This window comes from Drosophila persimilis, unplaced genomic scaffold (genome assembly GCF_003286085.1).
Source record: "Drosophila persimilis strain 14011-0111.01,24,50 unplaced genomic scaffold, DperRS2 tig00000676-arrow-arrow-pilon, whole genome shotgun sequence".
Classification (NCBI taxonomy): Eukaryota; Metazoa; Arthropoda; class Insecta; order Diptera; family Drosophilidae; genus Drosophila; species Drosophila persimilis.
Genome location: NW_020825332.1, coordinates 1,096,826 through 1,122,734, shown reverse-complemented (window position 1 = coordinate 1,122,734; position 25,909 = coordinate 1,096,826). Strand labels below are relative to the sequence as shown.

The 25,909-nt window shown below is 46.0% G+C and overlaps 2 protein-coding genes across 2 annotated transcripts in view; one reads left to right on the top strand and one right to left on the bottom strand.

Annotated features, from left to right (window-relative positions):
* Nucleotides 1-25,909, bottom strand: part of LOC6599714 (elongation factor-like GTPase 1) — an 86,225-nt gene that overhangs the window by 10,102 nt on the left and 50,214 nt on the right. The gene's annotated exons all lie outside the window — the stretch shown is intronic.
* Nucleotides 1,553-16,715, top strand: LOC6599715 (protein giant-lens). The gene is made up of 4 exons (XM_002024864.2): nt 1,553-2,604; nt 14,527-15,137; nt 15,203-15,374; nt 15,447-16,715. The coding sequence occupies exons 1-4, from the start codon at nt 2,152-2,154 to the stop codon at nt 15,657-15,659; spliced, it is 1,449 nt and encodes a 482-aa protein (XP_002024900.2). The 5' UTR covers nt 1,553-2,151; the 3' UTR covers nt 15,660-16,715.

The following is a 25,909-nucleotide window of genomic DNA, read 5'->3' as shown; positions in this document are numbered from 1 at the left end:
ACGGAAAATCCGGACAGGAAGAGCTATCAACCACATTTGATAGACTTATGGATGGGGTTTCTGCCTTGGGTATATGCGAATGTTATATGTTTTCCTATCTTTAAGCATATGCATGTGACGATTGATCACTTTACAGACAGACAGATCTTTAAGGATCGATAAGTTTTAAGGTATTAAACCGCTCTTTTATCAGCTGTAGAACTACAGTTCGGTTTCTTCACGGATTAGCTAGAAATCGAATTGGAAAAGGGAAACCTTCAATCCACTCCACTCCACGCCACTCCACCAACAATGGCCGCCTTTTCAGCTTGGAGTTCTTCTTGGAGTTCTGTTCTGGCTGTTGCTGGGACTGTGGCAGAGTGGCAGTGGCAGGGTCTGGGGTCCGTCTCAAGGTAACTCGTAAACAAATGAAATCTTATCGGGTTTGGCCCATAAAATTGGCGGGCTTTCTGCCGAACCGCGCGCGTTTTTCGCTTGAACTTCCAAAGCTGGAGACGGAGACCCGTTTCTCTCTCGCTCTCTCTCTCTCTTTCTCTTGTCTCTGTCTTTCTCTGATTTTTCTCTTGTTTTTTTTGGCATGCGCTACGAAGAATGAGGCATAAACATGAAACCAGAGAAGCGGCAGTATGGAGAGACAGGGAGGAGCAGCAAGGGTGGAGTAAAAGTCGTTGCGGGGCAGGAATTAGTTTCCGGTGCCGTAGTAAAAATGACAAAAAGTGGCAGAGACGGAGGCAGTGGCAGAAGACTGCGGCATCAGCAAAAACCTCCAAAAGGATGCAACGGAAGCAACAAAAGCAACCCGAGGCCTCGAGGCCTCCTCAAGCCAAGCACGCGAGCAGGCCGAGAGCCGGCTAAGGGCCCAAGAGCCCAAGAGCCAAGAGCAGGAGCCAAAGACACCTTACACTCGCTCTCACACACACAGAGACACCCCGCCAGGCAGCTCTCATAGATAATCACACACACATACAAAGAAATTACAGCAAATTCAGCATCAAATGGATGCTGCAGCCAAGGTGCACTGGGCGGAAGGTATGGCATTTCCAGAGAGTGCTCTCATAAATGTTGCATATTTATTAGTGGAACTATGAAGTTATGGGCAAGTGTCGATTAAGGTGTGGGATGGGGAAAAGAGTGCTGGCTCTCTGTACCCTTAACCTCGCCAGCGTCTTCCATAGATTGAGGATTGATCTGAATAAAAAGACCGATACTAAAAACAATAAAACTGCATTCAATGCATGCCAGAGAGAGAGATAGAGAGAGTGAAAAGAGGCTAGCTTGAGAGCCGTTCCGCCCTACCTTCCACTGAATATACCCTGAACAACATGTTCATTCATTCATGGCGTGCCTGCGTCGCGTCGCTGCTCTGCTCTGCTCTGTTCTCTCTCTCTCTCTCTCTCCCTCGCGCTGCCTCTGATGCTTCCACGCTCCGCTCTCGTGAGCGGACTTGAATAAACAAGCAAGCAAGCAAGCAGCGACAAGCACCGACACCGCCGACATGCAGCAGCTCGTTTTTCCGTTTGATCACTTCGAAAAGTGAATTGGTCGCGAGCAGACGAACAGAACAGAAACGAATACCATACCACGAACAGAAGAAATACGAGCCAGAACTGAGAACGAACCGTACAGAAACGAAAGAAACCGAAGAGCAGGAGCGAAGCCAAGACGAGGACTTTGCCAGGAGTCGAGAGTCGAGCGAAAGAGACGAAACTTGCAAGAGAGTGAGGATCGGATCGGAACAGATCGGATTGGATCAGAGGAGGATCAAATGTCGCGAGTGTTCGATAAAACCAAGAAAGTGTTTCAAAAGCAGTGACATTCAATCGATTGATCGATTCGAAACCTGATTTTTTTTTTTAGTCAACCGATAGATAGAGTGTGTCTGTGGTGTCTGTAGCTCTGTATCTGTGTCTGTGCCCCATGGGCCAGGGGCCAGGTTCTTGGCGGCACAAACTGTCCAACCAGCAAATCTGATCCGAAAGAGACAGAGTCAGAAACAGAGACAGAGGAGGAAAGAAAGGGAAAGAGACAGCTTTGAATTGATTCAATTTCAATTTCAATTACGATTTCCATCGAGTGTCAATTACAACCACACCATAACAAAAAAAAAAAAAAATACACAGAGAGAAACGGAGAGAGCGACAACGGGGAATCATGCATTCAATAATATTCATGTGGCTGCTCCTCCTGCCCTTGGTCGCACGGGGCACGCGCCTCCCCCTCGAGGTGTACGAACTGACGCCGACCACGGCCACGGGGGCAGCGGCGCACAAGAGCCTGGAGTACACCATTTACGATGCCAAAGATGTTGCAACAAAAGCAATACTCTCCACCAGCAGCAGCAGCAGCAGCAGCAGCAGCAGTAGCAGCACGCCCAAGCCTGCCACAGAGCCACTAACTGTAGTGAGCATCTCAGCAGCACCGCCAGACCTTCAGCAGAAGGAAAAACAGCAGCAAAAGCAGCAACAGCAACAACAGCAGCAGGACTTGGCCGAGTCCCGACGGAAGGCACGTCAAATGTTGCAGAAACAGCAGCAGCAACATCGTTTGGCCAACAGCAAACACGGCCACAAGGAGAAGGACCTGCGCATACTCTACCAAGTGGGGGTGAGTGATTGAATCCAAGAATACCTAATCAAATAATTATTAAACCTAGATAGATATTCAAGCTGGCATTGGCCTGGCTAATAGCTATTGCTAGAGCTAGTGGTCGTGGTCGGGGTAATGGTAGTGGGAATGGGAATGGTAGTGCTGCTGCAACATGTTCCTCGGATACTCTTTAAGAGTATGCCTGAAGAGATGTTTGCAGACCCGAAACACTGATCTGATCCTTCCTTGTAAAGCAGAAAGAAGATATGTACAAGTCGAAGCTATGACCAAAGATAATCCCACTTCAATCCCACCCTAGTCCCCCCGTACAACTTATGTAGCTTCAAGGGTATCTAACCATCTAAAGGGTATGTATCTCTCTTGCTATTTTGTATTGATCTATGCAAAAACAACAAAAGCAACAACAGCAACGACTGGCAATGGCAGGTTGCATAATGCAGGTAACGTCGTCAGCAGCAGCAGCAGCAGCAGACACCTGCTCAACGGCTTGCCTCCAGTCAACTGGTTGTTGTTGTTGCTGTTGCTGTTGCCGTAGCTGTTGCCATTTGTAAGTTGCCCACGCCAGCAATAAGTATCAACGGCAACGATGGCAAAAACAACAGCAACAGCAACGCCACAGCGCAACATCAGGTTTTGCAATGCAACTTTTTTTGGGCTGGGTTCCCCCACTATAGTCGTATAGATCGTATATTGAAAGAGATAGAGACAGAGATAGAGGCAGAGGTAGAGGTAGAGAGAGAGAGAGAGAGAGAGAGAGAGAGAGACAGAGAGAGAGACTAACCCCAACTCCGGGGCTTGGCTATATTTAGCTGCCGCCCTATACCCCATTACACATTAAACATTACACTTGACACCCACCAAAGCCAAAGCTACTATATAGGCGCTGCCCATACGCTACTGCTGCTGCTGCTGCTGCTTCGATCGGTGGCACGCATATGGCACATTTAATTGCAGCAGATACGAGCAGCAGTACACTAGCACTCGCACTCGCACTCGCTCTAGATGAAAAATGAAAGTTGTTTGCAGCCCCCGACCAGCAGAGATCTGACTCTGACTCTGATCCGAGCATTGCTGCTGCCACTGCTACTGCTGCTGCTGCTGCTTCGTAGTCGTAGCATTTGATTAATTAAAGTCGAAGATCGGGGACTCGGAGAGCACTCGCAATTGCGGTACCCGATATACCCTAAACCAATTAGCCAACAAGAGCGGGTCAAGAGTTCAATGCTGTTGCCCCGAGCCCCAAACCCCGAAAGCATGACTAAGAACCGTTTTAATGCTAAGCCCGGAACCACCCATCACGTCACATCAGAGCATCAGAACGGCTCAGAACAGATCGTGCGAGTATCCCTCCTCAGCGATTGAGATCTTTCATCTTTCCAATGAAATCCATTACAATGCGAATTCTGGATTCTGAATTCGGAATTCTGAATTCGGAATTCTGGATCATAGGTCAAGTCGGGGACTATTGTTTGCCTCATTCTTTGGCCATAAATCAAGCGTTTGGCAGATAGACAGAGAGAGAGAGAGAGGGACATATATCATGTATCAGATATCTATTATGTCTAATGTCATATGACAAAAAACACTCCCTAAAGTCGTTGTCTGGCTGTTGTTGTTGCCCATGGGGCCAAGGCGTGAAATATCAACAGCAATCAAAAGGAAAATATTGACAGTATAAACAAGCCAGAAATGGGGCTACGAATGCTACAAATACGACTTTGGGATACCCTGTACGGAAAACAGAGATTAAAGAGCCATAGGGAGCCATGAGGGATTCTTAATGGGGATTTTCAGAATGAATGAGCAAGGAAATCACACGGATTCTAACCACCTTGTCTAGCATCACGATCTATCCATCGTTCATTCACACCACAGCTGATCTACCCTTCTAGTGCTCTTTAGATCCCCGTCCTTCTCCTCCTCCTGACTCTGATCTGATCTTTGGCCCATAAATTTTGAAATCCAAATGTCTGCAATAAATTTTTGGAACGCATATAAAAAAAAACAAAAAAAAACACCTAAAATATAATCCAGAAGAGAGATTCCTGTTGTTTGGAAACTTGCAATAAAAAAAAAAACAAAAAACAAAACGATGCCTTATACGAGAACGGAACGGAATAGAGATCCACAAAAGGCAAAGAGAGAGAGGGAGAAATAGAGATAGAGCGAGGAGGAAGGGTACGTGGAAGTGGAAGGGGAAGGAGGTTGGGTGCAGAGAGAAAAGTTGAATGGAAGAAAACAAAAAGTTCCCATGCTTAAAAGCGCTAAACATTCAGTTCCGGTATTTAAAAACGTTTTCAACAACAACACACAAAGAGAGACAGAGAGATAGAACAAGAGTGAAAGAGAGAGAGAGAGAGAGGCATAGAGAGGGAGAAAGAAGTGGGGAGGGAGTTGAGGAGTGAGGCCAAAGCTGAATGAAAGAAAATTCATGAATGAAATACGACCACGACCACGACGACGACGACGACGACGACGACGACTACGATGCCGATGATGATGATGATGATAATGGTGTGCCTGATGGATAAAAGGGGTGCAGAGCAGGGGCAAGGGAGGGGAGTAGAAGTGTGCGAGTAGAGGGTAGGGGTAGGGCGGGGAAAGGGGAAAGGGGAAAGGGGCAGCATGTGCAGACCAAGCGAATGAACGAATGAATGAATGGAAACGTAAACGCTGGATGAGCAACGACGTCAGCTTCTCGCTTCGCTGAGCAAGTCAATCCATGAATGAACGGGTGAATGAATGAATGAGCGAACGCCTCGAATGCCATGTATGAATGGGCAAAGCAAAGCCAAACAACAGAACAGCTACAAGCATCGCTGCCACAGCAATTTGTTGGCCATATACAAACAGATCAGGCATCGGCCATCAGCCATCAGCCACGCATATTTGGCCTAAACAACTCGATGTCGATGTCGATGCCGAAGTCGATGGAGTGGCATGCGCGTGGCATGGCCAAAAGTGGATGGAGAAGCATTGGATAGGTGAAGGGGGATTCTCAGACGGCAACCGATGCCACAAATTCCAATTGACTGGGAAATGCATAAACAAATCAAGCGTGCCACAAACACAAACGCAAACGCAACTCTTTCCCTTTCCTTCCTCTCTGCCTGGGGTCTGGGGTCTTGGCCACGTTAAGATTCTGTGGGATTCGGTGGGCGTTGAATGCAGCCAGGTGTGAAAATGCTTTTTAGGCCACAGCAAAACCTTTTCTTAGCTGTTTGTGTGTTTCTTTGGTAGGGCCTTCAGTGCGTATACTTAATGCAGGGGTTTTGCAATCGAATATCTATCAATCTATGAGATCGAATCGAACCGAACCGAACCACACCCTTGATGGCAATTTATGGCATCTTTATGCTAATCCATGCATCCATCGGATGCGAGATACTAGCCTGCTTGCCACAATTTGTATCTTTCGATTGGAACTAGTTTTCAGCTTGATCATTGATCTGCCATTCAGTACGAGTCAATTTATTCACACGAGTATTTTTCCATTCACAGAAATAATCAATTCTTTGGCCGATAGCCGATAGCCGATTGGGCCGATCCGCTGAATCTTGTGAATGAAACCGCCCGTTCATAATGGGATCTCAACTCTCCCTTCGATTCGATTCGATTCGATTCTTGTGAATGAATTGCTGTAGTACATGCGATCGCTAATTGATCGATAGAGATCTTCTCTCTAGTTTGTTCCGGGGGATTCTGGGAATATCTAATGATCAGAATTTCTCCCGAATGGATCTTCATAATGATCTCTTAGATCTGTGCAACAATCAATGATCCTCAAATGTCTTTTAAGTTTTTAAAATGATGAGAATTCTTCCTTTTCGTCGATCTATGATCGCTCATTTATTCTGAAAATAAAACAAACAAAAATCATGTTTAATCCCATAATCGAATCGGTGTTCCCTTGATTCGCGCATATCATGTTTTCATAATTTCAATTTATGTTTGCACCCCTCCCTCGCTGCCTTACCTCCCTCCCTCCCTTCTGCCACTCTCCACTTTATGCTAAAAATAGAAATTATTCAATGTGAATCCAAAGGCCAACAGAAAGAAAAAAAAAACCAAAAATAATCATAAAAAATATCAAACAAATACTGAAAGAGAGTAGACATCAAGATCCACAACAAACCACAACAGCAACAATGGCCATATATAAATATATATCGGTTAAGTGTGTCTGGATGCCACAGACATCTACGCACACACACACACACACACGTACACGTATACTCCACTCGTATACGAAATATTTGCATAAAAAATAACATACCGCAATTATTCACCTAAAAAAATGCCCAAGTCTACAATCTGAGAGGCAGCTCCATTGAGAAAAATGCCTCAAAGCAACAGCAGCAACAACAGCAACAACAATCTACAACCTGAGCCCCACCGATCCGATCCGATCCGATCCAACGGATGCTCGGATACCAAAAAACTAGTTTGCCCACTTTTGCCCTCCCCCCCCCCCCCCCCCCCCTCGCTGCTTCTCCGGACTTCGGGCTTCTACAACAAATATATACTTTGTTGCTGGCGCGCGCGCGCCAAGTCAACTTTTATAGATACAATACTATATATACATACGTACTATACATGTACATACATACATATATATGTATACACGCTGTATACATACATATGTTTCTTATATGAAATAACAAAAAAAAAAAAGAAGAAAAAAGCAGAAAGGCAGCTGGAGCAGGTCGAGGCGGGGAATACTCTAAGCTGAGATTTGGCAGAGGGTTATTCCTCATGGGAGAGTTCTAGTTTGATGGCAGTTTGGGAGTATCTTTGAAAGACAGCTCTTAGATGATTCATATTCTAGGGAATCCTAACCGTCTTTAGCTTTACCTTTAAGGGATTGCTGTAGGTAGAATCTAAAACATCTATACTATATTTCTATACCTTGAAGATCTAGCAGTTCTTTTTGCTTCCACATAATCTTGTACTCTCGACAAATACATTATCTGCTCATCGCTAGATATCTTTGCCTCTAGAATGCTTTCTTCGACAAAGAGCTCTGCCTCTAATCGAGTATTCTTTGTGCATTTTACACATTATAGATCCTCAGAATGCTTCCTTCTTCCTTAAAATCATATACGTAGGAGTCCAGCAAATGCTTTATTTTCCTTCAGCTGATCTTGAATCCGTATGTACGCAGTTTCTGTTATTTAGAAATTGCCACAAATGCTTCCTTCTTCCTCCTTGTACATAATCTTTGTGCCTACACTTTGGATGTCTTTGGATATACTTTCCAGCGAATCCGAAATACACTTGTATACGATCTGTAGATAGATAGATAGATCTCTTGATCTGTAGATCTCTGTTCGGTTAGTTGATCTCATTGTTGGCTTCTTGTTGCTTCTGTTGTTTTTGTTGTTGTTGTCTTGGCTTTTGTGTGCCACTTGGTGGAAACTTTTCTCCCAATGGCGGAAATGTGGTTTGGATCATTTCCGCTTTTAATGGCCAAGAGAAGTGAAGAGAGACCAAAGACCGAGAGAAGACCGACCGAGACCTTGTTACAGTTATTGATGGACACGTTCCAATTTGTGTTCGGAACACCCCCCCCCCCCCCACTGGAGGGGAGGGCGGGCTGTGGGGAGTGGGGTATTTATACACACACACACACACGCAAACAAAAGATCTCTGATCGGATCGTGTAAGTGTGCTAATTACGTGACCAAAGGCGCAATTTGTTGTTTATAAACAAAACCGATGGCGTGGCACAAAAATATACTATGAATTAACTATAAAAATAAGCAAAAGCTCAATGAATGACGGCATGAATGAATGAATGGTTGTTCTTTTCTGTATTCTTGGGTGTTGTTATAGTTTTTGTTGGTCTTCTTGTTGCTGTTTTTCTTCTGCCGCTGCCGTTGCTGCTGCTGCTGCTGTTGTACGAGTATTTTTTCATTCATAAAAAACTCACGAGGCAGCAGCAAGCACTAGCATCAGACGTTGAGTAAACAACAACCGCCTGCCCGCCTCTTAAGGTGGGGGCATGCGGCAGACAAGAGAGAAAGAGACACAGAGGAGGGGCATCCAAAGAGTTTGCTTTTCATGGTGGAAGAGGAAGGTGGAAGCTCAGGGGTGCGGCTGCTTACGGAGGCAACAATCGTAATTATCCGACACAAAACCGTTGCCTTGCCAGCGTTTTGTTGGCGTTTTACGCGCGTTTGTGCCCGCATGTTGCTGTTGTTGCAAAAACAAGAGACGCCACAGCAGCAACACATTCACATGCACATGCACATTCACTCACTCATTCATTCATTCATTCATAAAAATCGCCTTTGTCCGCGTTTTATTTATTTGGCGGCAAGCGCGTAAAAGGAGGCAAAAGCGCTTCAGCGAGGCAGCATCAGAAGCCGCAAGTTGCTGTTGCTGCTGCTGCTGCGGCTGCCGCTGCCGCGGCCATCGGCAACATGTTTGTAGCCTCCTCCCATCCCCCAAGCCCCCCCTCAGTTAGCCAACATTTTGCGGTTGTATTTTGTTTGCTGTTGCTGTTGTTTTTGGCCAAAGCAACAATTGCCAGAAGGCCAGAAAGCAGCAGCAGCAGCAGCAGCATCAGCAAAAAAGGCCACAAACAACTATGCCACGATGTTTGTGGCTGCTCAATGAATGAATGAATGAATGAATTACTTTTTTCCGTTCCGTTGTGGCAGCAACAGCAACAGCAGCTGAGAATGATTGTGGTTTGGAGTACGAGGCAGAGGCAGAGGCTGAGGCTGGGGCTGAGGATGTGGATGTGGTTTGTGGATGTCCGTGTGGTGCGTAGACGATCATTAATTGTGACGATCAACAAGCTACGCAAAAATCAAGCGGCAGCCACCACCACCACCATAACCACAAGGGGAAGTTGCTGTTGCATGTTGCATGTAGCTTGTTGTTTGTTGTTGGTGGCTGTTGCCTGTTGCCTATTCAGCTGCAGCAATTGACTGGCTTTTGCCGGAGAGAAACCAGTTTCACAGATAAATACCCTCCACAATCCTTGACTTTCGGAGAGGAGTATTACGAGTTCCCAAAGGAGTTTGCCTTGGGGAACGGCAGGAGTGGATTTGAGGCGATGTGGGATCCACCTTTATGGCTTCCTCGGCTGTGAGGGAGCGTAAAAGGTATTAATCTCCGAAATATTCCATAGATTTATGTAAAAAACCCATCCAAAAGGATTCAAAAAATCTATAAATTTGTCTGCAAATCATTCCTTTTTTAGGAATCATTCCTCTTAAGTTCTTAAGTAAAGCCTCTCAAATATAATTCCCAGGGTATTCCCCACTTCGGTTACTCCCTTTCCCCTTTGGCCATTCAACATTCTTGTAAATTCTGCTGTCTGTTTGACTTTTGCGTTGCTTCCTTTTGGAATTTCTGCTTTTTTATGAATGAAAATGTTTTTTTCTCTCTTTCTCTTGCTCTCTCTCTCTCCCTCGGTGGCGGTGGCGGTGGCGGGGCATGCTTCCGTTAAGGCGAGGCAGCGAGAGAGCTGGAAATCAGCAAGCAAAAGTGGCACGGGGTCTGGTCTCCACCAGTCTGTCGTCTGTCGTCTGTGGTCGTTCATTCCTCGAGGCGATTCCTCTTCGATTGCTTCAATCTGGGATCTGGGATGTGAAATCTCTGAAATCTATGCAAAGTATTTTCTTGAGTTTTTTCTTATTTTTGTGAGGAACAAAATCTTTTCTACTTCCGGCTATCGGATGCCGCTCCCTTCCGTACGCTCTCTCTCTCTGCCCCTTCTCTATGAGAGTTTTCATTGGAATTCTGTGGGACTTACTCGGATGATGATGATGATGATGAAGATGAAGAGTGACCTAACAACTTCCGTGTTACTTCCGCAGCAAGCGGCTTCTTCCATAGCCACTGCCTCTGGTGCCTCTGGTGGCTCTGGCGGTGGTGCTGCTGCCTCTTCCACTTCCGTTTCTAACAATTTTTAATTGAATTTTCGTGTAAACAGCAGAGGAAACGAAACCATCGCAAGAAATATGTTATGCAGTATTATTGGGATGAGAGATGACCATACCCAGGGCCAGGGCATACTTCCGCTTACTTTCTGCCACATGACGACGCCAGATTGCATAATTCTCTCCCTCTCTCCCTCTCTCTCTCTCTCTCTCTGTCTGTCTCTAACAAAAAACCAAGGAAAAAAAAACAATGTGAAAAGGAAATGTATAGAAAAATCATTAACGCACAGACAAAAGATAACACAGAGAGGCAGAGGGGCAGGGGCAGGGGCAGGGGCATGGGCAGGCGGCAGCATCATCAGGTAGTGGTGCAACACACTTGTGGCAGGCGGCAGGCTGCTGCCACCAGCAGCAGCATCATCATCTAACGGTTGCACACACGCACACGCACACGCACATGCTGCTGCATGCTGCATACACGGGAAAAAATCGTCTATTTTTCCCCCGGACGTTGATCGTGGTGTGCGTGTGCCTGTGCCTGTGCGTCAACGCCCTCATGGGAACCCAAACCCCGGAGATAGGGATATACCCGGGGGTGGGGGGGGGCAGGGGGAAAACCATGCCTCAACCAACTGTTGCTGCTCTTTAGAGCATCTTCCGCTTTCTGTTGGGAAATTTATGTCCCATTGATTGTCCTTTCGATTCTCTTCGGTTATTGATAGGGGAAGCAGCAGCAGCAGCAGCAGCAGCAGGTGCATCTTTGTGTAGATTATTCCCTGGGAACAAGTACTACTATTCTCTATTTAGAGCAGATTCTGTAAGTCATTCTCGCAAGTTCTGCCCCATGTCTATGTCTCGGTTATCGGTTCTCCATAGTGTTCTCCAGCTTTCCCCGAGAGCTCTCCACAGACTCCTCTTCCGCCCCCCGGGGCGGCTACCCCTCGAGCTTCTGGCAAGAGTTTTGCTCACTTCCGTTGCGTGACATTCCAACGCGCATTCATGCAGCCCCATGAGGCATGACAACAATGAGGCTCGAAGTAGCCACAAGAATGCCATTGGGGAGCCTTACACTCTCCACCGCCGTCTCCGCCCCCCCGTAGCCCTCTGTGGTGTGCTGGGGTTAATTGTGATTCAATTAAAGAGCTGGCTGGCCTGGCTGCTGGATCTCCCACTCTCTTCTCTTTTCACTGATTCCCGCTTGGCTCTCTCGTGGTGTGGGGTGTGGGGTGTGCGGTGGGGAGTGGGGTGTCAGTCAGCGGCTTTCCATTGAAAACAAAAGTCGAAAAGTTCTTCAATGCTTGCCGCCTCACGTTGCACGTTGCACACATACATATTGTACATATGAGAAACAAGGTCCAGCTGTTGTTTGGGGCAGAGAACACAGGACAGAGGGCCAAGGGGCAGAGGGGCACAGGGGGCACAGGGGGCAGAGGGCAACGGCAACTCTTTCATTGTCTGTGGCGCGTTCTCAACTTCCGTTTGCACTGCACTTTGACACATGAAGCTAATTGTTGTCTCCTTTCTCTCCGTCTGGGTGTGTGTTCGGCGTTTTGTGTTTGTGCCCCACACGCGTGCTGTGGATGGAGATCGAGCAAATTATAAAGTGTGGCAGCAGCAGCAGCTTCGCTTGCTGCCCCCCCTCTATCTCTATCTCTCTGTCTCTCGCTCTCTGCCCCTTTCCGTTGACTCCTCGCCTCTCCCTTTGCTTGGTGTTTTTTTTTTTTTTTTTTTTTTTTGGGGAGCTGTTAAACCGGAAATCCGGTGGCTCTCCCCTCGTGTTTTCCGTCTTTTGTTTTCTTTCGGCTTTTTGCTTGAGCAAAACTTTTACTACTTTTCAGAGCTTCTTCTTCTTCTTCTTCTTGTTGTTGGTTCTGTAGAAACTTTCGTGCTTTATTCTGTTGTTGTTTATCTGTGGATCTGTATCTGTGTATCTGTGGCCCTACTCCAATCCATGGCATGCCCCACCTTTTCATCTCGTGAGCGAATGAGCGAATGCCAATGGAATGTCGATGAAGCATTTCTCTCCCTCTCCCCCTCTCTAAGAGATATGTAAAAAAGTATAACGGTGATGTGTGTTGTTGTGTCTTTGAAGTGCCATATCCCCCCTCCCTCCCCCCATCGACAGCACAGCACACAAGAAACGCAGAGACCCAGAAGAGACCTTCCTCCTGCTCCTTCTCTCCAGAAATCCCAATAAACATGCTCGAATTTCAAAGAATTTCTCACGCTGCTTAAGGGGGGAGAGAGAGAGAGAGAGAGAGAGAGAGAGAGAGCAAGGGGGCATATCCTGCCATATCCTGGGGGTAGATCCTCCCTTAAAGGAATCTCAGCAATGCCTGCAGAAGCTTCTGCTTCTGCTTCTGCTTGAAATATGAATAATCCAAAAGCGAGGGAACAGAGAGGACACACACAACAGAGAACAGAGAACAGTGAAGAAAGGGTTAAGGACTTGTGCAGCAGGAAGGACATGCCCCAAAAAAGGCAGGTGCTGTACTGTTGCCTGCCTGCCTCCACCAGAAAGTAGGTCAAAAATGCGTGGGAATCGGAGGAAAGACAGAAACAGAACCAGAACCAGAATGGAGTGGAGTGGAGTGGAGTGGAGAGGCGAGCAGAGGAGTCCAAAGAAAACAAATGAGAAAAAGGAAGCAGCAGCAGCGGAACAACAAATTCAGGAAGTAAATAAAACTAATAAGGAGGAGAGCGAGAAATAGAAACAGAAAGAGAAACAGGAACAAGGAAGGCAGGCAGACTACTTCCGGAAGAGACGGGGACAGAGCGAGGGAGAGGGAGAGAGAGAGAGAGTGATTGAGCTGCTGCTCAATTGAGCAAAAAGGTAAAAGGTCAGGGGACAGAGGAACAGAGGAACAGAGAAGCAGAACCTGTTTTCTTCCTGGCTTTAGCCTACTTCCGGTGTCCCCTGCCACTGGCACTGCCCCTGCCACTGGCACTGCCCCTGCCCCTGCCACAGACTCGAGGCTAATCCCTTTTCAATGTGTGCGCACTTACTTCCGTCAGTCCGTCAGTTGAGCCGCCGCCTTGCACTAAATCACTTCCGGACTTCCGGTTTGCCATAGCAGGAGCGGGAGTAGCAGGAGCAGGAGCAGAAGGAACGAAACGAAACCAAACCAAAGCCATGGATTGACCCTAAGCCCAGTGCCCTCTTCTCAGGTAGCATAGCCGGCAGGTGCAGCGTTAGTTAGGGATTCCCAAAACACCGAATCGAAACCCCGAAAAAATAATGGAATAATTTGAATAAAAATCAAAAACGCAGACGAGACGCAGAAAATGAAATTGAAACCAAACAAAAACCCTCAAGAATAGGAAAACCATGGAAGGGATGTGCCACCGCCAAATGGAGGAGGGGGGTGCGACAGAGTTCCACTTAAAAAATTGATTGCTTTCGATAATTTCATTGGGAAACCTGTCGTTTCTGCGCCGTTCGAGAGTCACTTACAATAAAATAAAATCGAACGATACGAGTAGTAGCAGGAAAAGGACCTTGCCTCGAGAGTGTCTTGTGTCGTCTCCTCAACAGTGTGGTAGTTGGATTTGATGGCATGTCCTGCCTGTCTGCCTGTCTGCCTGCCTGCCTGCCTGCATGCAGGACGACGACACAACACATAAGTTTTTATTGGCCGGGGGATTAAGCAAACAACCTGGACGAACTTTTGGGACTGTTTTCGTCCTGTTCTGGAGAGAATTCAATTAATGAAATGCCGAACATCCTCTGAACCCGCACCCGAACCCCTCAACAAAAGCAAACAGAGCCGAAGGATGCCTTCAGAGAGCGATTGAGTCCTTGTAGTTATGTTAATCAAGTCGCCGAGTGGCCAAAGAAAGGACTCTGTTGACAGTGAAACTTTTCGGGTAGGACATTCACATTCAGCCATTCAGAGCGTCGTTTATTTTTATTCATTCACCAATTCAATGAGTCCCGAATCGTGAATCGTGAATCCTGAACCCCGTGAACCCCCTAGTGAATGTTAACAATCTCTAACCCACGCAATCCTCATCCCTTTTGCAGGACTCTGAGGATGATCTGCCCGTTTGTGCACCGAATGCCGTCTGCTCCAAGATCGATCTGTACGAGACCCCGTGGATCGAGCGCCAGTGCCGCTGCCCGGAGTCGAATCGCCTGCCCAACAATGTAATCCTGCACAGCCATCACAGCCACCAGGTGGGTGGCTCCGGCTCCGGCTCCGGCTCCGGTGGCTCCGCCATGGATGGCGGCTCCAAGTACAGGAGCTACTACGACATGGAGATGCTCCAGCTGAAGCGAATGCTCATGGGCAAGTTCCAGGACAAGAAGTTCGAGAGCATGCACATGAAGAAGCTCATGCAGAAGCTGGGGGCCGTCTACGAGAATGATCTGGATCTGGATCACATCGATCAGTCGCCGGACTACAACGATGCCCTGCCCTCGTCCCCCTACGCAGAAGTGGAGGACAACGAGTACCCCCCACGAGTATCCGCTCACATGCGGCACTCGGGGCATCGGGGCTTGAAGGAGGCGGCCCCCACCAGCTACATTGGCGGCTGTCCCAGCAGCCTGGGCGTCGAGGATGGCCACACCATAGCGGACAAGACGCGCCACTACAAGATGTGCCAGCCAGTCCACAAATTGCCCGTGTGCAAGTGAGTCCAACGAGATCTCCCACTGGCAGGAATCTCTACTAATCCCTATCGATCTTTCTCCACAGACACTTTCGGGACTACACTTGGACACTGACCACGGCAGCGGAGGCGAATGTCACCGAGCAGGTGGTCCACTGTCGGTGTCCCAGGAACTCGGTGACGTACCTCACGAAGAGGGAACCCATAGGCGATGGCAGTCCCGGCTATCGCTATCTCTTTGCCTGCTCTCCTCTGACGGTAAGATCCAGTAGCCCCATTCGAAAATATATATATCTCTTCTAAGCATTCCATTCCGTTCTCTTTGAACAGCGCCTTCGATGCCAGAGGAAGCAGCCCTGCAAGCTCTTCACGGTGCGGAAGCGGCAGGAGTTCCTCGACGAAGTGAACATCAACTCGCTCTGCCAGTGCCCCAAGGGACACCGCTGCCCCAGCCACCATACGCAGTCGGGGGTCATAGCCGGAGAGAGTTTCCTGGAGGACAACATACAGACATATTCGGGGTATTGCATGGCCAACGATTGAGGAGCCCAGCCCAGGAATTCCCTGCCCCAAGGATCGATGGAATCATTCCACACCCACAGCCACACACACACACACCCCAACACACAGACACACACACACAAAACCATTGTAAAGGAAGAAGCCAGGAGTAGCAGCTACTATATATAGATACCATACCGACTGAGCCAATTGAGTCTCGCCAAAATACCAACTAAAATGAAAGAAAATGAAAGAAAAACTTAAAACTAAAAATTCAATTACAAAAGATATTCGCGAATGTGTAAAGTTCTTTGTGGAAGGACGAAAGGAAGGACGGAAACGAAAGGAAGGAAGCGTAGCGTGTGTTTTTTTTTTTCGTATGATATAAATATTTAATTAGTTTTAAGAGTCGAAAAGTTTGTTATACAAATAATTTGTAATGAATATTTATGGACGGAAAAAGGAAGAAAGAACCAGAAGAGGGTCGGGCGGGTCGGTTCGGGTCGGGTCGCACCGCACCCTCCTCGTATGTATATGTAAAATAGCAACAAACTATACTCGTAATTATCCCGCATCGCATCGTATCGCATCGCATAAATTGTATATACTTTATATATATATGAAAATGTATAACTAAAGCACAGTTTCCGATATAATTTAAATTTCAAAGAGCAACAGAGCAAAGGAGCAGAAAGAGCAAGGGAGACCGGAAATGTGGATGTGGGTGTGTGCCAAAAGAGTAGGGGTTTGTATCTTAGGGATACATGTCCATTCCATTGCATAATTCATAGACAGTTTGAAACTGTGGCAACTCTGGCAGCTGAGAGTTCAATTTTTGTGTGCGAAAATATGAAATTAATTTAGAAATTGCACAAAGGCTTCTACTATGCTATCATCCCTTCTTTAAAGAAAAACCATGTAATCAATTTTTTTTTTATATATGTATATCTGTATGCACATCGTATATTGACGCCTCTCCTCGTCCCCTCTGATCCACACTTTTTCTATATAATTTGTAAAGATTTATTTGTATCAAGAAAAACAAAAAAAAAACGAGCAACGAAAAATGTGCGAGATTTGTGTTTGAAATGTTGTAAAAAGGCAAGAATAAACTTTAATTTATGACAAAAAACATAATCAGATTTAATACATAAATGTTTTTTTTATTCAGGGTTCGTTGAGGTACATATCTTTTGAATTTAATTTAGATATTGGGATTGTTTTCTTTGGATTCTATGGAAAGACTTGTGGATCATTGCTACATGGCTTCTACATGCAAGTCTACATGTGTTTTACATACTGAGAAAGGCTAAAGTTGTTGCATACTTTTGGGACTGACCATTTAAGTCCTCGCGGTAGTGCTACTTTCATTGCATACTATCAGGCTGTTTCTTATTCGGCTGCGGAACTAATGCAGTGCTTCTAAAACTGTGTAAGGTAACGATTAGGTAGATATTCGGAGAACGTTCATGTAACTAATGTGTACAAAAATATATAAAAGTATCAACAAATTTTAATTGAAATCTATCCATTTGAGGAATATTTTGGATACGCAACATGTTAGGAGCCATTAAAACCCGTTCGATTGCCAGTCCATTAAAAACAAATTGAAATCACAAATGGAAATCCCGAAGAAAACAGCCACAGAGCAAATGCAAATGCAAACATAAGGAAAACTACTCTCAACTCTCTGACCGAAAAAAAGAAACCAATTATAAAGCTATAAAATTACATTGGAAGCTAATGGCAGCAAAATTATAGAACTGTGTATACGAGCATTTGCTGCTTTAATTCTTGACCAAATTGCCATGACATGCCTCGGATCTGCTCCTCGTCTGCTCTGTCGTAATTATTCAAGCAGAGAGGAGTAGGAGGAGGAGGAGGAGGCAAGGCATATCGGGAGGCAGGCGCTGTGGCACTGCCTCCGATGCTGTGGCTTCCTCTTTCTCTAAACGCTGCTGAAGCAAAAACAATTAAAACTAAAGCAGAAGCAGCCACATAACCAGAAACTGAACCAGAATCTAAATCAGAATCAACGTCCGAGCTTTAAGCAGCTGAAAACGCAAATCATTGGAGCAATGTTGATTAGAAAGCAGCTGCCACAAAAACCGGGAGCAAACGGAGGGCCTGTGCCTGTGCCTCTGCCTGTGCCTCTGCCTCTGCTGTGTTGTTACCTTGCCACAAATTCAATTAACGACAATCCATAAAAACCTCTCACAAAAATTATCAAGAATTATGCATATAAAAGAAAAAGTACATTTCTGTGGAACGCCACCAAGAAAGAAAGAAAGGTGCTGGAAAAAAGTGCGAAACAAAACAAAGTAAATCATAAAAAAAAACAAGCAGAGTACGTACTTTTTTATGGCTTTAACCGGAAGATGGCCACAAGATTCCAAGACGCCAAAGCACCAAATCCCCAAAGCCAGGGAGAACGAACTGTTAGGCCTTCGGTGTCTCTGGGGAATTATGCTCCGACTTGGAGTTGGAGCTGGAGATTGTTGTGCTCACGAAATGCATAAATGTGGCACGGAGTGCGGAGTACTCGTATATTATATTAATCATTAGGAATCCTCAAAATCGTTTAGTGTGGCAACTAATTAGCCAGTAAAGATCTCTTCAGAGAAGATCTCTCGTTGGCTGTACGCCAGCAGCAGAAGCAGCACTTGAAAGGAGAACATAGAGACGGAGAGACACAGAGACGGAGAGACAGAGAGACGGAGAGACAAAGAGACAGAATGGGCACAGCCTGAAGACAGTTTATAGCATTAGCAACCTATCCAACTATCCACAAACTATCCAACTATTTTGGCTCGTTTTCAGCCATTCAGTGGGGAGACACACTCGAAAGGGAGGGGGGGATACTAGTGTACCATCTGCACTTACACACACACACACACACCTGAAACTTTAATTAGAGTTTAAGGAGCTCTCTTTGGACATTTTTCATTAGGCTCTGGCTATGAAACTCACTCACTTTGCCCAAAGACAGAAATACCGAGGGACAGAGAGACTGAGGGACGGTGAGACAGACAAATAGGCACCGAAATTGCCAGCCAAGAGAATAATTCATTGTCGCCCATTCCCATTCCCATTCCACTCCACTCCACTCCACGCTGTCCTCAATCTTGGTTCTTGCCACCAGAGAATGCCTCCTCTTTCTGTAGAGTGGAGTGGAGTGGAGTTGGATGATAGTTGTCCCCAGAAGCTGTTGCTTTCGTAAAAGTTGGTTACAAGCCAGAGTTGGTGTTGGGTTTAATAGAAAGTAAGTATTCTATGGATGCTTTTCCTAGGGAAGAGCAGTTGGAGAAGTAGCCTCCTCTCAAGTTCGTCCAATAATCTCTCAATTGTCAAAAGTCATGGCACCCGTAAAAGTCCAATCAAACGACCCCAAAACACCTTGCAGAATCCATCTATCAAAGGAGTTCTTCGACCGACTATCATTATTTGGCGAAAGTTTTCATCACTCATGGGACGGCGCAGCGGGAGGGACTCGTGGGGCAGCTACTGTTGCACAGGTGCCGTCGATAACTAATTATTTTCACTCATCTTTCAGCACAGCAAAGCAGCCAAAAAACAACAACAAAAACGAAGCTGCTAAGGTGTCTGCATCTTCGATATTTATGACCCATCATCCCATCCACAGACTCCTCCCCGAAGCAGTGGAGCCCAGTGCCTGGGTGACTGGGTGCCTCGGTGCCTCGGTGCCTGGCTATACTCGTATATTGATTGATTAGCCTCTGCCACTCGACTCGATTATTGGCCGGACAGCCGCTGGCTGCTGGCCTGAGATTTGCATGCCAAAAGCGAAATATGCAGGAAAACGATTCATATGCATCATTAGAAAATACGATACGGACAGAGTGCTGACTTCTTTTCTGTGTGTACGAGTAGTGTGTGTGTGGACTTTCTTTCGCATCATTAAAATCCAAACAACAACAAATTAGAGACAGCCACAAAGAACTGTCCACTAGCCCTGAAGGCCAGAAGAAGACACAACAAAGTTGCATGTCTTGTAGGTAAATTATTAAGAAATACTATATAGCCGTAGTAAGTGGGGGGAACAGTGGGGCTGTGCTCTAGTCGATAATGCGACTCAAGAGTACCCTCTACTAACGACAGGAGAAGGAGAAGGTTGTACATTCAACGAACACTTTCGATACTTCCGTAATCAATAACCAATCAAGGTGAAGTTTTGAAGATATACCTACCATATTTCTAGATTCTACAAGAACACGGTATACTCTTTTACCCTAACATACCCTCAGAGGTATTAAAGTTTCTTTCTTGTTCAAAAAATTTCTTCATTTGCGGGTCACTAATTAGACGCGATTTGTGGACTCTTGGGCCTCTGCCTCTGCCTCGGCCTCGCCCTCGGGCCATGGACTGACATGCAATACCTCCCTCTCCTCTCCAGCCATCCCCTCCCCTCCCCACCCGCAAGTGGAAGAGTCAGCAGTCAGGCTGCCCCCTAAATGGCCAACATCTGCATAATTATGAGTTGTTGGTGGAGGTTTTTGGGTGGAAGGTAGCAAGGTGCTTATGCAGCTCAATGAATTTAATTGAGCAACATTAGGCCCCATAATGGGGATGGCGATGGAGATGGAGAGGAGATGGGTCTCGGCTCTCTTTCTCTTATCAATTTCGCCTGGGAGAAATGGGGAACAGAAGAGCCACCAATTCCCCGAGAGATCTTCACTCGAATATAATTATTCTTAATATATATATTTTTACTTGGGGTTCGCGGCGTTCGGCCGCTTGGGGTCTCTTTTTTGTAAAGGCATTTATTTTACCGCTTTTTTACCTGCTGCCCCATACAGGAAGCTCCACAGATTTCACCTGTTGTCTCAGCTCTCTTTACCTTTCTGCCTTTCTGTCTGCCTTTTTTTGCTGCTTAGAAAGTGAAATTTGTTGGGGGTTTTTCCGCCTTTTTGTTGGTTTGTTTAGGGTCTGTGAGATAGTTTAAATGCGATAAGGCATTAATCAGTGTAATTAGTGCGCGGCAATTGCTTATTGATTGTTCAGCGATGGAAGGGGGGTGGGGATGTATCTTTTACTATTTTGTTTTTGTTCTTTTTTTTGGCAAATATTCGATCAAAAGATAGATCTTAATGGCATTTTAATGGGAGCACAGCGCACTCTGTGGCGGGGTGAAAGTTTATCGATTTATTTTTTGGTATTCAAAAAGAGGAAAATCTTGGCATCCAAAAGATAGATACTCGCAGATAGATATGCAAAAGGAGAGAAAAGAGTGAGCGAGGCTAAATCTTGCCTAATGGCGAATACCGACAATGCAATAAACTGCAACAATAAAGCAATAACAGTAACAATAACAATAGCCATGGCCATGGCAATAATTGTAATAGCCACAAAGTGCAATGCAAAGTCATGGCAGAGGCGGAGGCGCTCCATTCCGAGGCAGAGCCAGCGTCAGAGTCAGAGTCAGAGGCAGAAGCAGAGGTGCGGCCCCAAAAGGAAAGCCAAACAAAGAAATGCAATTCAGAGGCCGAAGCAGCAGATACTCTATCCGCCAATCAATACTCCGCTTATAATCGTAATCGTTTCAGCAGCAAAGGGAAGGATCTGTGCAGAGCTCTCACCCGAAAAGAACAGAGAGACACAGATGCTGCTCAAGAATCAGGCATGCCCTGGGCATGCAAGTGTATCGCAGATACAAAGATACAAATCATGCATTTCAATGGGAAGATGTGAATGGGAGAGGAGAGGCCTTGCATTGAAATTGAAAGTAACACACGACTGCCGCTGCCGCTGCCGATGCCGCTGCCGATGCTGCTGCCACGACCGCTGCTGCTGCTGTTGCTGCAACTTGATGATTTTCTAATTACACAAAAGCCTCCGTCTCCTACCCTCCTTTGTGATGGAGAGGGAGATCTCAAGTGCAGCCGTGCCCGTTGTCCGATGAAATTTTCCAGAAAGGTGTTAAGTATGCAAATGACGAGGAGCTGAAGTTAACATCTTTCAGATACACAGATGGAGCAGCAGAAGTGTTGTAATATATTTACAGGGAACCCATGAGCCATCCGCCACCAGCCATGTGCCATGTGGGCGGGTCAGTGCCTCCTTCTCTCCTTCTATCTCTCTCTCCCTCTCTCTCTCTTTGTCGATGCCCCAAAAGCGAGCGGTAAAAGTCGCCAGCGATTTTGACCTCCGTTAGAGACTGCGCATCGGCAGCAGATTCGCATCTTTCAGATACTTTTACATGTACTTTCTCTACTTAGAGTTTAGCCAGCCGACTGGCACAGGCACTGGCACTGGCACTGGCAATGGCAATGGCATCGCACAATTTGTGCGCTGTGCGGCAGCGGCTTGCCTTTTTTTGGCCGCGCCTAATCGAAATTTGTGCCCCATCTGGGGGCATCGGGGAGCCTGAGCTGGCTCTGGCGATCAGCGACAACGCTTTGATGTTGTAATTAACTTTCATTAGGCAAAAGCCAAACACGTACATAGGAATTGCAAGCACCCCCCCGTCCGCCGTCCACCGTCCCCCGTCCCAAAAAAAAAACTAAAACTAATCACAGCAGAAACTCTTACGAGCAAACAGCAAAAACAGCAACTAAAATGTAGAAGAAATCTCTTCAAATTTGGAACTTCCGTAAGCGTTCGGTCGGTCGGTGGGTCGGTCTTAATTTCACTTTCGCTACAAAAACACACAAAATCCAACGAACGAACGGCAAAGACCAATGCGATTTAAGTGTGTGCTATATTTAAGTATTTACTTGGCCAACAAAACACAAAACTGAGCTCGAGCTCGAGCTCAACAAAAGGCAAATAAACTATGCCCCCGCGCTGGTACCCTGGAAGAGCAATAGATGAGGTAGTACTAAAGATGGAATATGGGTGCAAATGGAACCTATCGAGAATTAAGAGGAGGATCATTGGTAGTGCCAGTACAAAAGGAAATCGATGAAAGCATTTGCACATCTTCAGATCGAAGTCGAAAGATATGTACCTTCTAGCCATTTCCTATTCCCAATTTTAGAGATATGCCTGCTCTTCCAACATATTCGAAAAACCATTAAGAACTATTTTTATTTCATTGAGAGTTGAAACTAATCCTTTGAGACACTATAAGGACCCATCAATGCCACCTAGATGGGTCCAAAGGAAACTTTCTCAACGATCGAAGGAACAATCTTAAGGGGCACATATTCATATACCTATATAGGGAAAACCCTGCCTACACTGGAACACCCTGGAACACTCTTCCTGCAATCCTTCCGTCTTTCATCTACCATCGAGGGGTAATCGCTTAGTCGCATCCCCAGTGCCATCACACACACCCTCCCAATTGCAATTCCCATTTGCTCGTCGTACCTTTTATTTTTTTCAAGCCATTTCTTTTGGTCATGCGAATTTCGTTTTCAAGGCGCGTTGATTGTTTTTCTCCACTGTTGCTGCCACCGCCCCCCCCCTATCCCACACACACACACACACACACCCACAAATAAAAATACAAATAAAAAACGATTGCCCAAAAAAAGACAAACGATCCATGGGAAAGCCGCAAAAAAGCGATCCAAACATTCAAATGAGATGCGACGCGACGCGACGCGATGCGATGCGGAGAGACCCCTGAAGTACGATATTTGCCTTGATTCCCATTGCCATTCCCCCTTTGCAGCCCCTCTCGCGATTTGCAATTTCGTCCAAAGAAAGAAAGTCCAAAGTCCCGCGGAATCCACACGAGCGCCCAGAATCACCCGCTGAGCTGCCGGGCAGCGGCTCTGCTCTGGGAGCACTTGGATCCCCACTCGATCCACTCGGTCGTCCGTCGTCCGCCACTTACCACCCGAAGATCGTGTCCGAGTGGCCCGCTGAGTAATTAATGACACGAACCCCTAAACTCCACTCCACTCAACTCAACTCCACTCCACTCCACTCTCTTCTTCGACCATCAAATCCTCTTCAAATCCTCCTCTAATTAAATAAACAAAAAGATCGCCAGTGCGAATGAGAGTGTGCAAAAATTAAGATTAACAGAGGAACAGCTGAGGAGATATTCGTACGTTGGATACGTTAGATACGTTGGAGCGGAGCTTGACTTTCCTTTTCAAGAAGCCACAACAAAAAAGAGACAAGACCTGAAAGGAAAAAGGAAAACAAATAAAAAGAGGAAAAAGGATGGGATGGTAATTGGACTTTCCTTTTCGAACAAAAATAAACACACAAGGCAACGTTTGATGGGAAAATATTGGTAGCTCAAATTGACTTAAGCAAAATCCAGTTGGAAAATATATAGAATCTATCTTAGGAATGTCCTAAGTAGTCCCACCACAGAAAACAAACAATTAATGACGGAATATCTAAAAAGAAATAAATGTAACAAAAAATCGTATTTGAAACCGAGTGTGGCGCCAATAGTGCCTATAGAGCCCATAGAGCCCATAGAGCCTATAGAGCCCATAGAACCCATTGAGCCCTTAGATCCCATAGAGCCCTTGACCCTGCTTATCGATAGTTAGGTACCATCTAGATCGACTGGATCGGTCTTGGCTTCGTAAACGGATTCTGACATCGAATAAAATTTACAAAAATATCTGAAATACCCACACATATTTTATGCATATATAGGACGCCTTTACTTAGGACAATGGTCTGTCCCGTTAGCTTCTCTTTGAGGTAGCCTGGTATTGCATTTTTCGACATATGCCAAACATTCCGCTTGGACTTGTCCATTGAATGCATCAATTTCGGAAAAGAACTCAATGATAATTAATATTTTGAGAGTCTTATTTAATTTATGTCAGTTTTTGGCTTCTTTTGAAGCAACTTTCCATTTCAAAAGCATGTAGAAAAAACCATCACTTGAGGAAAAACTCAAATTAATGGAAAAAAAACCATTGACAGCCGCAAAAGAAGATGTGGCGGCGGCAGAAGGCAGAAAAAATATAATTTAGGTGCAGCGCAGAGAAAATTCAAGCGCATCAGGCGCATCATGTGGGGACAACGACGAGGAGGGGAAGAGAACTCCATGGATCCATGGAGCTGCTGACAGAAATGATGATGAATACGCGCGTTGGCAGCAGCAGCATCCCCGCCCCGCCTCTCCGCTCCGCTCTGCCATGTGATCCGACGACAACAAAGCCGCAGACATCATCAGCAGTTTTAACGGGTGCCAGAGTTGCCAACGCTTCCAAGTTGTTGCGGGTGTTGCTACTCTGCCACTCGTTGCCGTACCACGATGCCTGTCAGTCATGTGACAGACATGTGAGGAAAAACCTGAAGAGGAAGGGCGGCCCAAAAGGAAAAGCTTTGAGAGAAGGTAGGCAGGGTGGCACGGTGGCAGGAGTGGAGAGGAGCGGAGCGGACTGGAGTGGAGTGGAGGCGACTCTGCAGATTCGAGGCCGCCTTTCAATGGCAGTTGATGAAGCCGCCCGCTCCGCTGCCCCAAAGCCCCATTCCCCCACCAAAAACCAAGAAGAAGAAACAATGCTGGCAGCATGCAGCAGGCAGCCACCGGCGGCGGCGAGAGCGCGAAAAATGTTTCAATAATTTAATGCAAATGCACAATAACAATTGCAGTGGTTCCCTCCGACCCGTACCCCCGCCCCCGCGTTGCACTTGTAAGCCTCATAAATATAACAATTTTTTAAATACATTTTTAATGAACTCATAAAAATCATTAAAAATCAGAATGGGGCATGTCATCAAAATCCTTTGTCTCCCCCTTTGGCGACTGTGTGTGTGTGTGGTCTGGATCTGGTGGGAGTGGGAGTGGGTGTAGGATGGGAGTGGGGATTGTGTGAGATTGCCAGATGGTAGGTTTCAGATTGTCGCCCCTGACAGTTGCCACATGTTGCAGTTTTCGCTGATAGGATCGGAATTTTGAATGGAATTAACTTTTAAATGGAGAATGAATAGAGAGCTTGAACTGGAGCCCAGATCGGGGTAGATATAGTAGGAGGGCAGATCAGTAGATTTATTAGCAGATCAGAAGCAGATAAGGGGATATACTAGAAATATCTGCATATATTGTCTTTAATTTGTAATAGCTCTTTGGAGCTTATAGATTTCTTATTTCCAAGATCTCAAGAAACGTTTTATACCCTCCGTGCATCCTTAGTTTTCATTGCATGTAGAAAAAGATCCTCCCAAATGCTATAAAGACAATATAATCCCAATGGACTGTAGCAAATAATCTGCCTATCAAAGAAAAGATTTTAAAGTTCCCATCGTTGATAGGAAAATCATCATGATATGATGACTACCTTTTGATCTGAACTTTTGTTATAATAATTTCTCCTATTGCCCATTAATCTCTGGCGATAATCCGC

Coding starts and splice junctions, on each gene's coding strand:
- LOC6599715 (XM_002024864.2), top strand. CDS start 2,152: ATGCATTCAATAATATTCATGTGGCTGCTCCTCCTGCCCTTGGTCGCA. Junction 2,605..14,526: donor GCATACTCTACCAAGTGGGG/GTGAGTGATTGA, acceptor TCCCTTTTGCAG/GACTCTGAGGATGATCTGCC. Junction 15,138..15,202: donor CACAAATTGCCCGTGTGCAA/GTGAGTCCAACG, acceptor CTTTCTCCACAG/ACACTTTCGGGACTACACTT.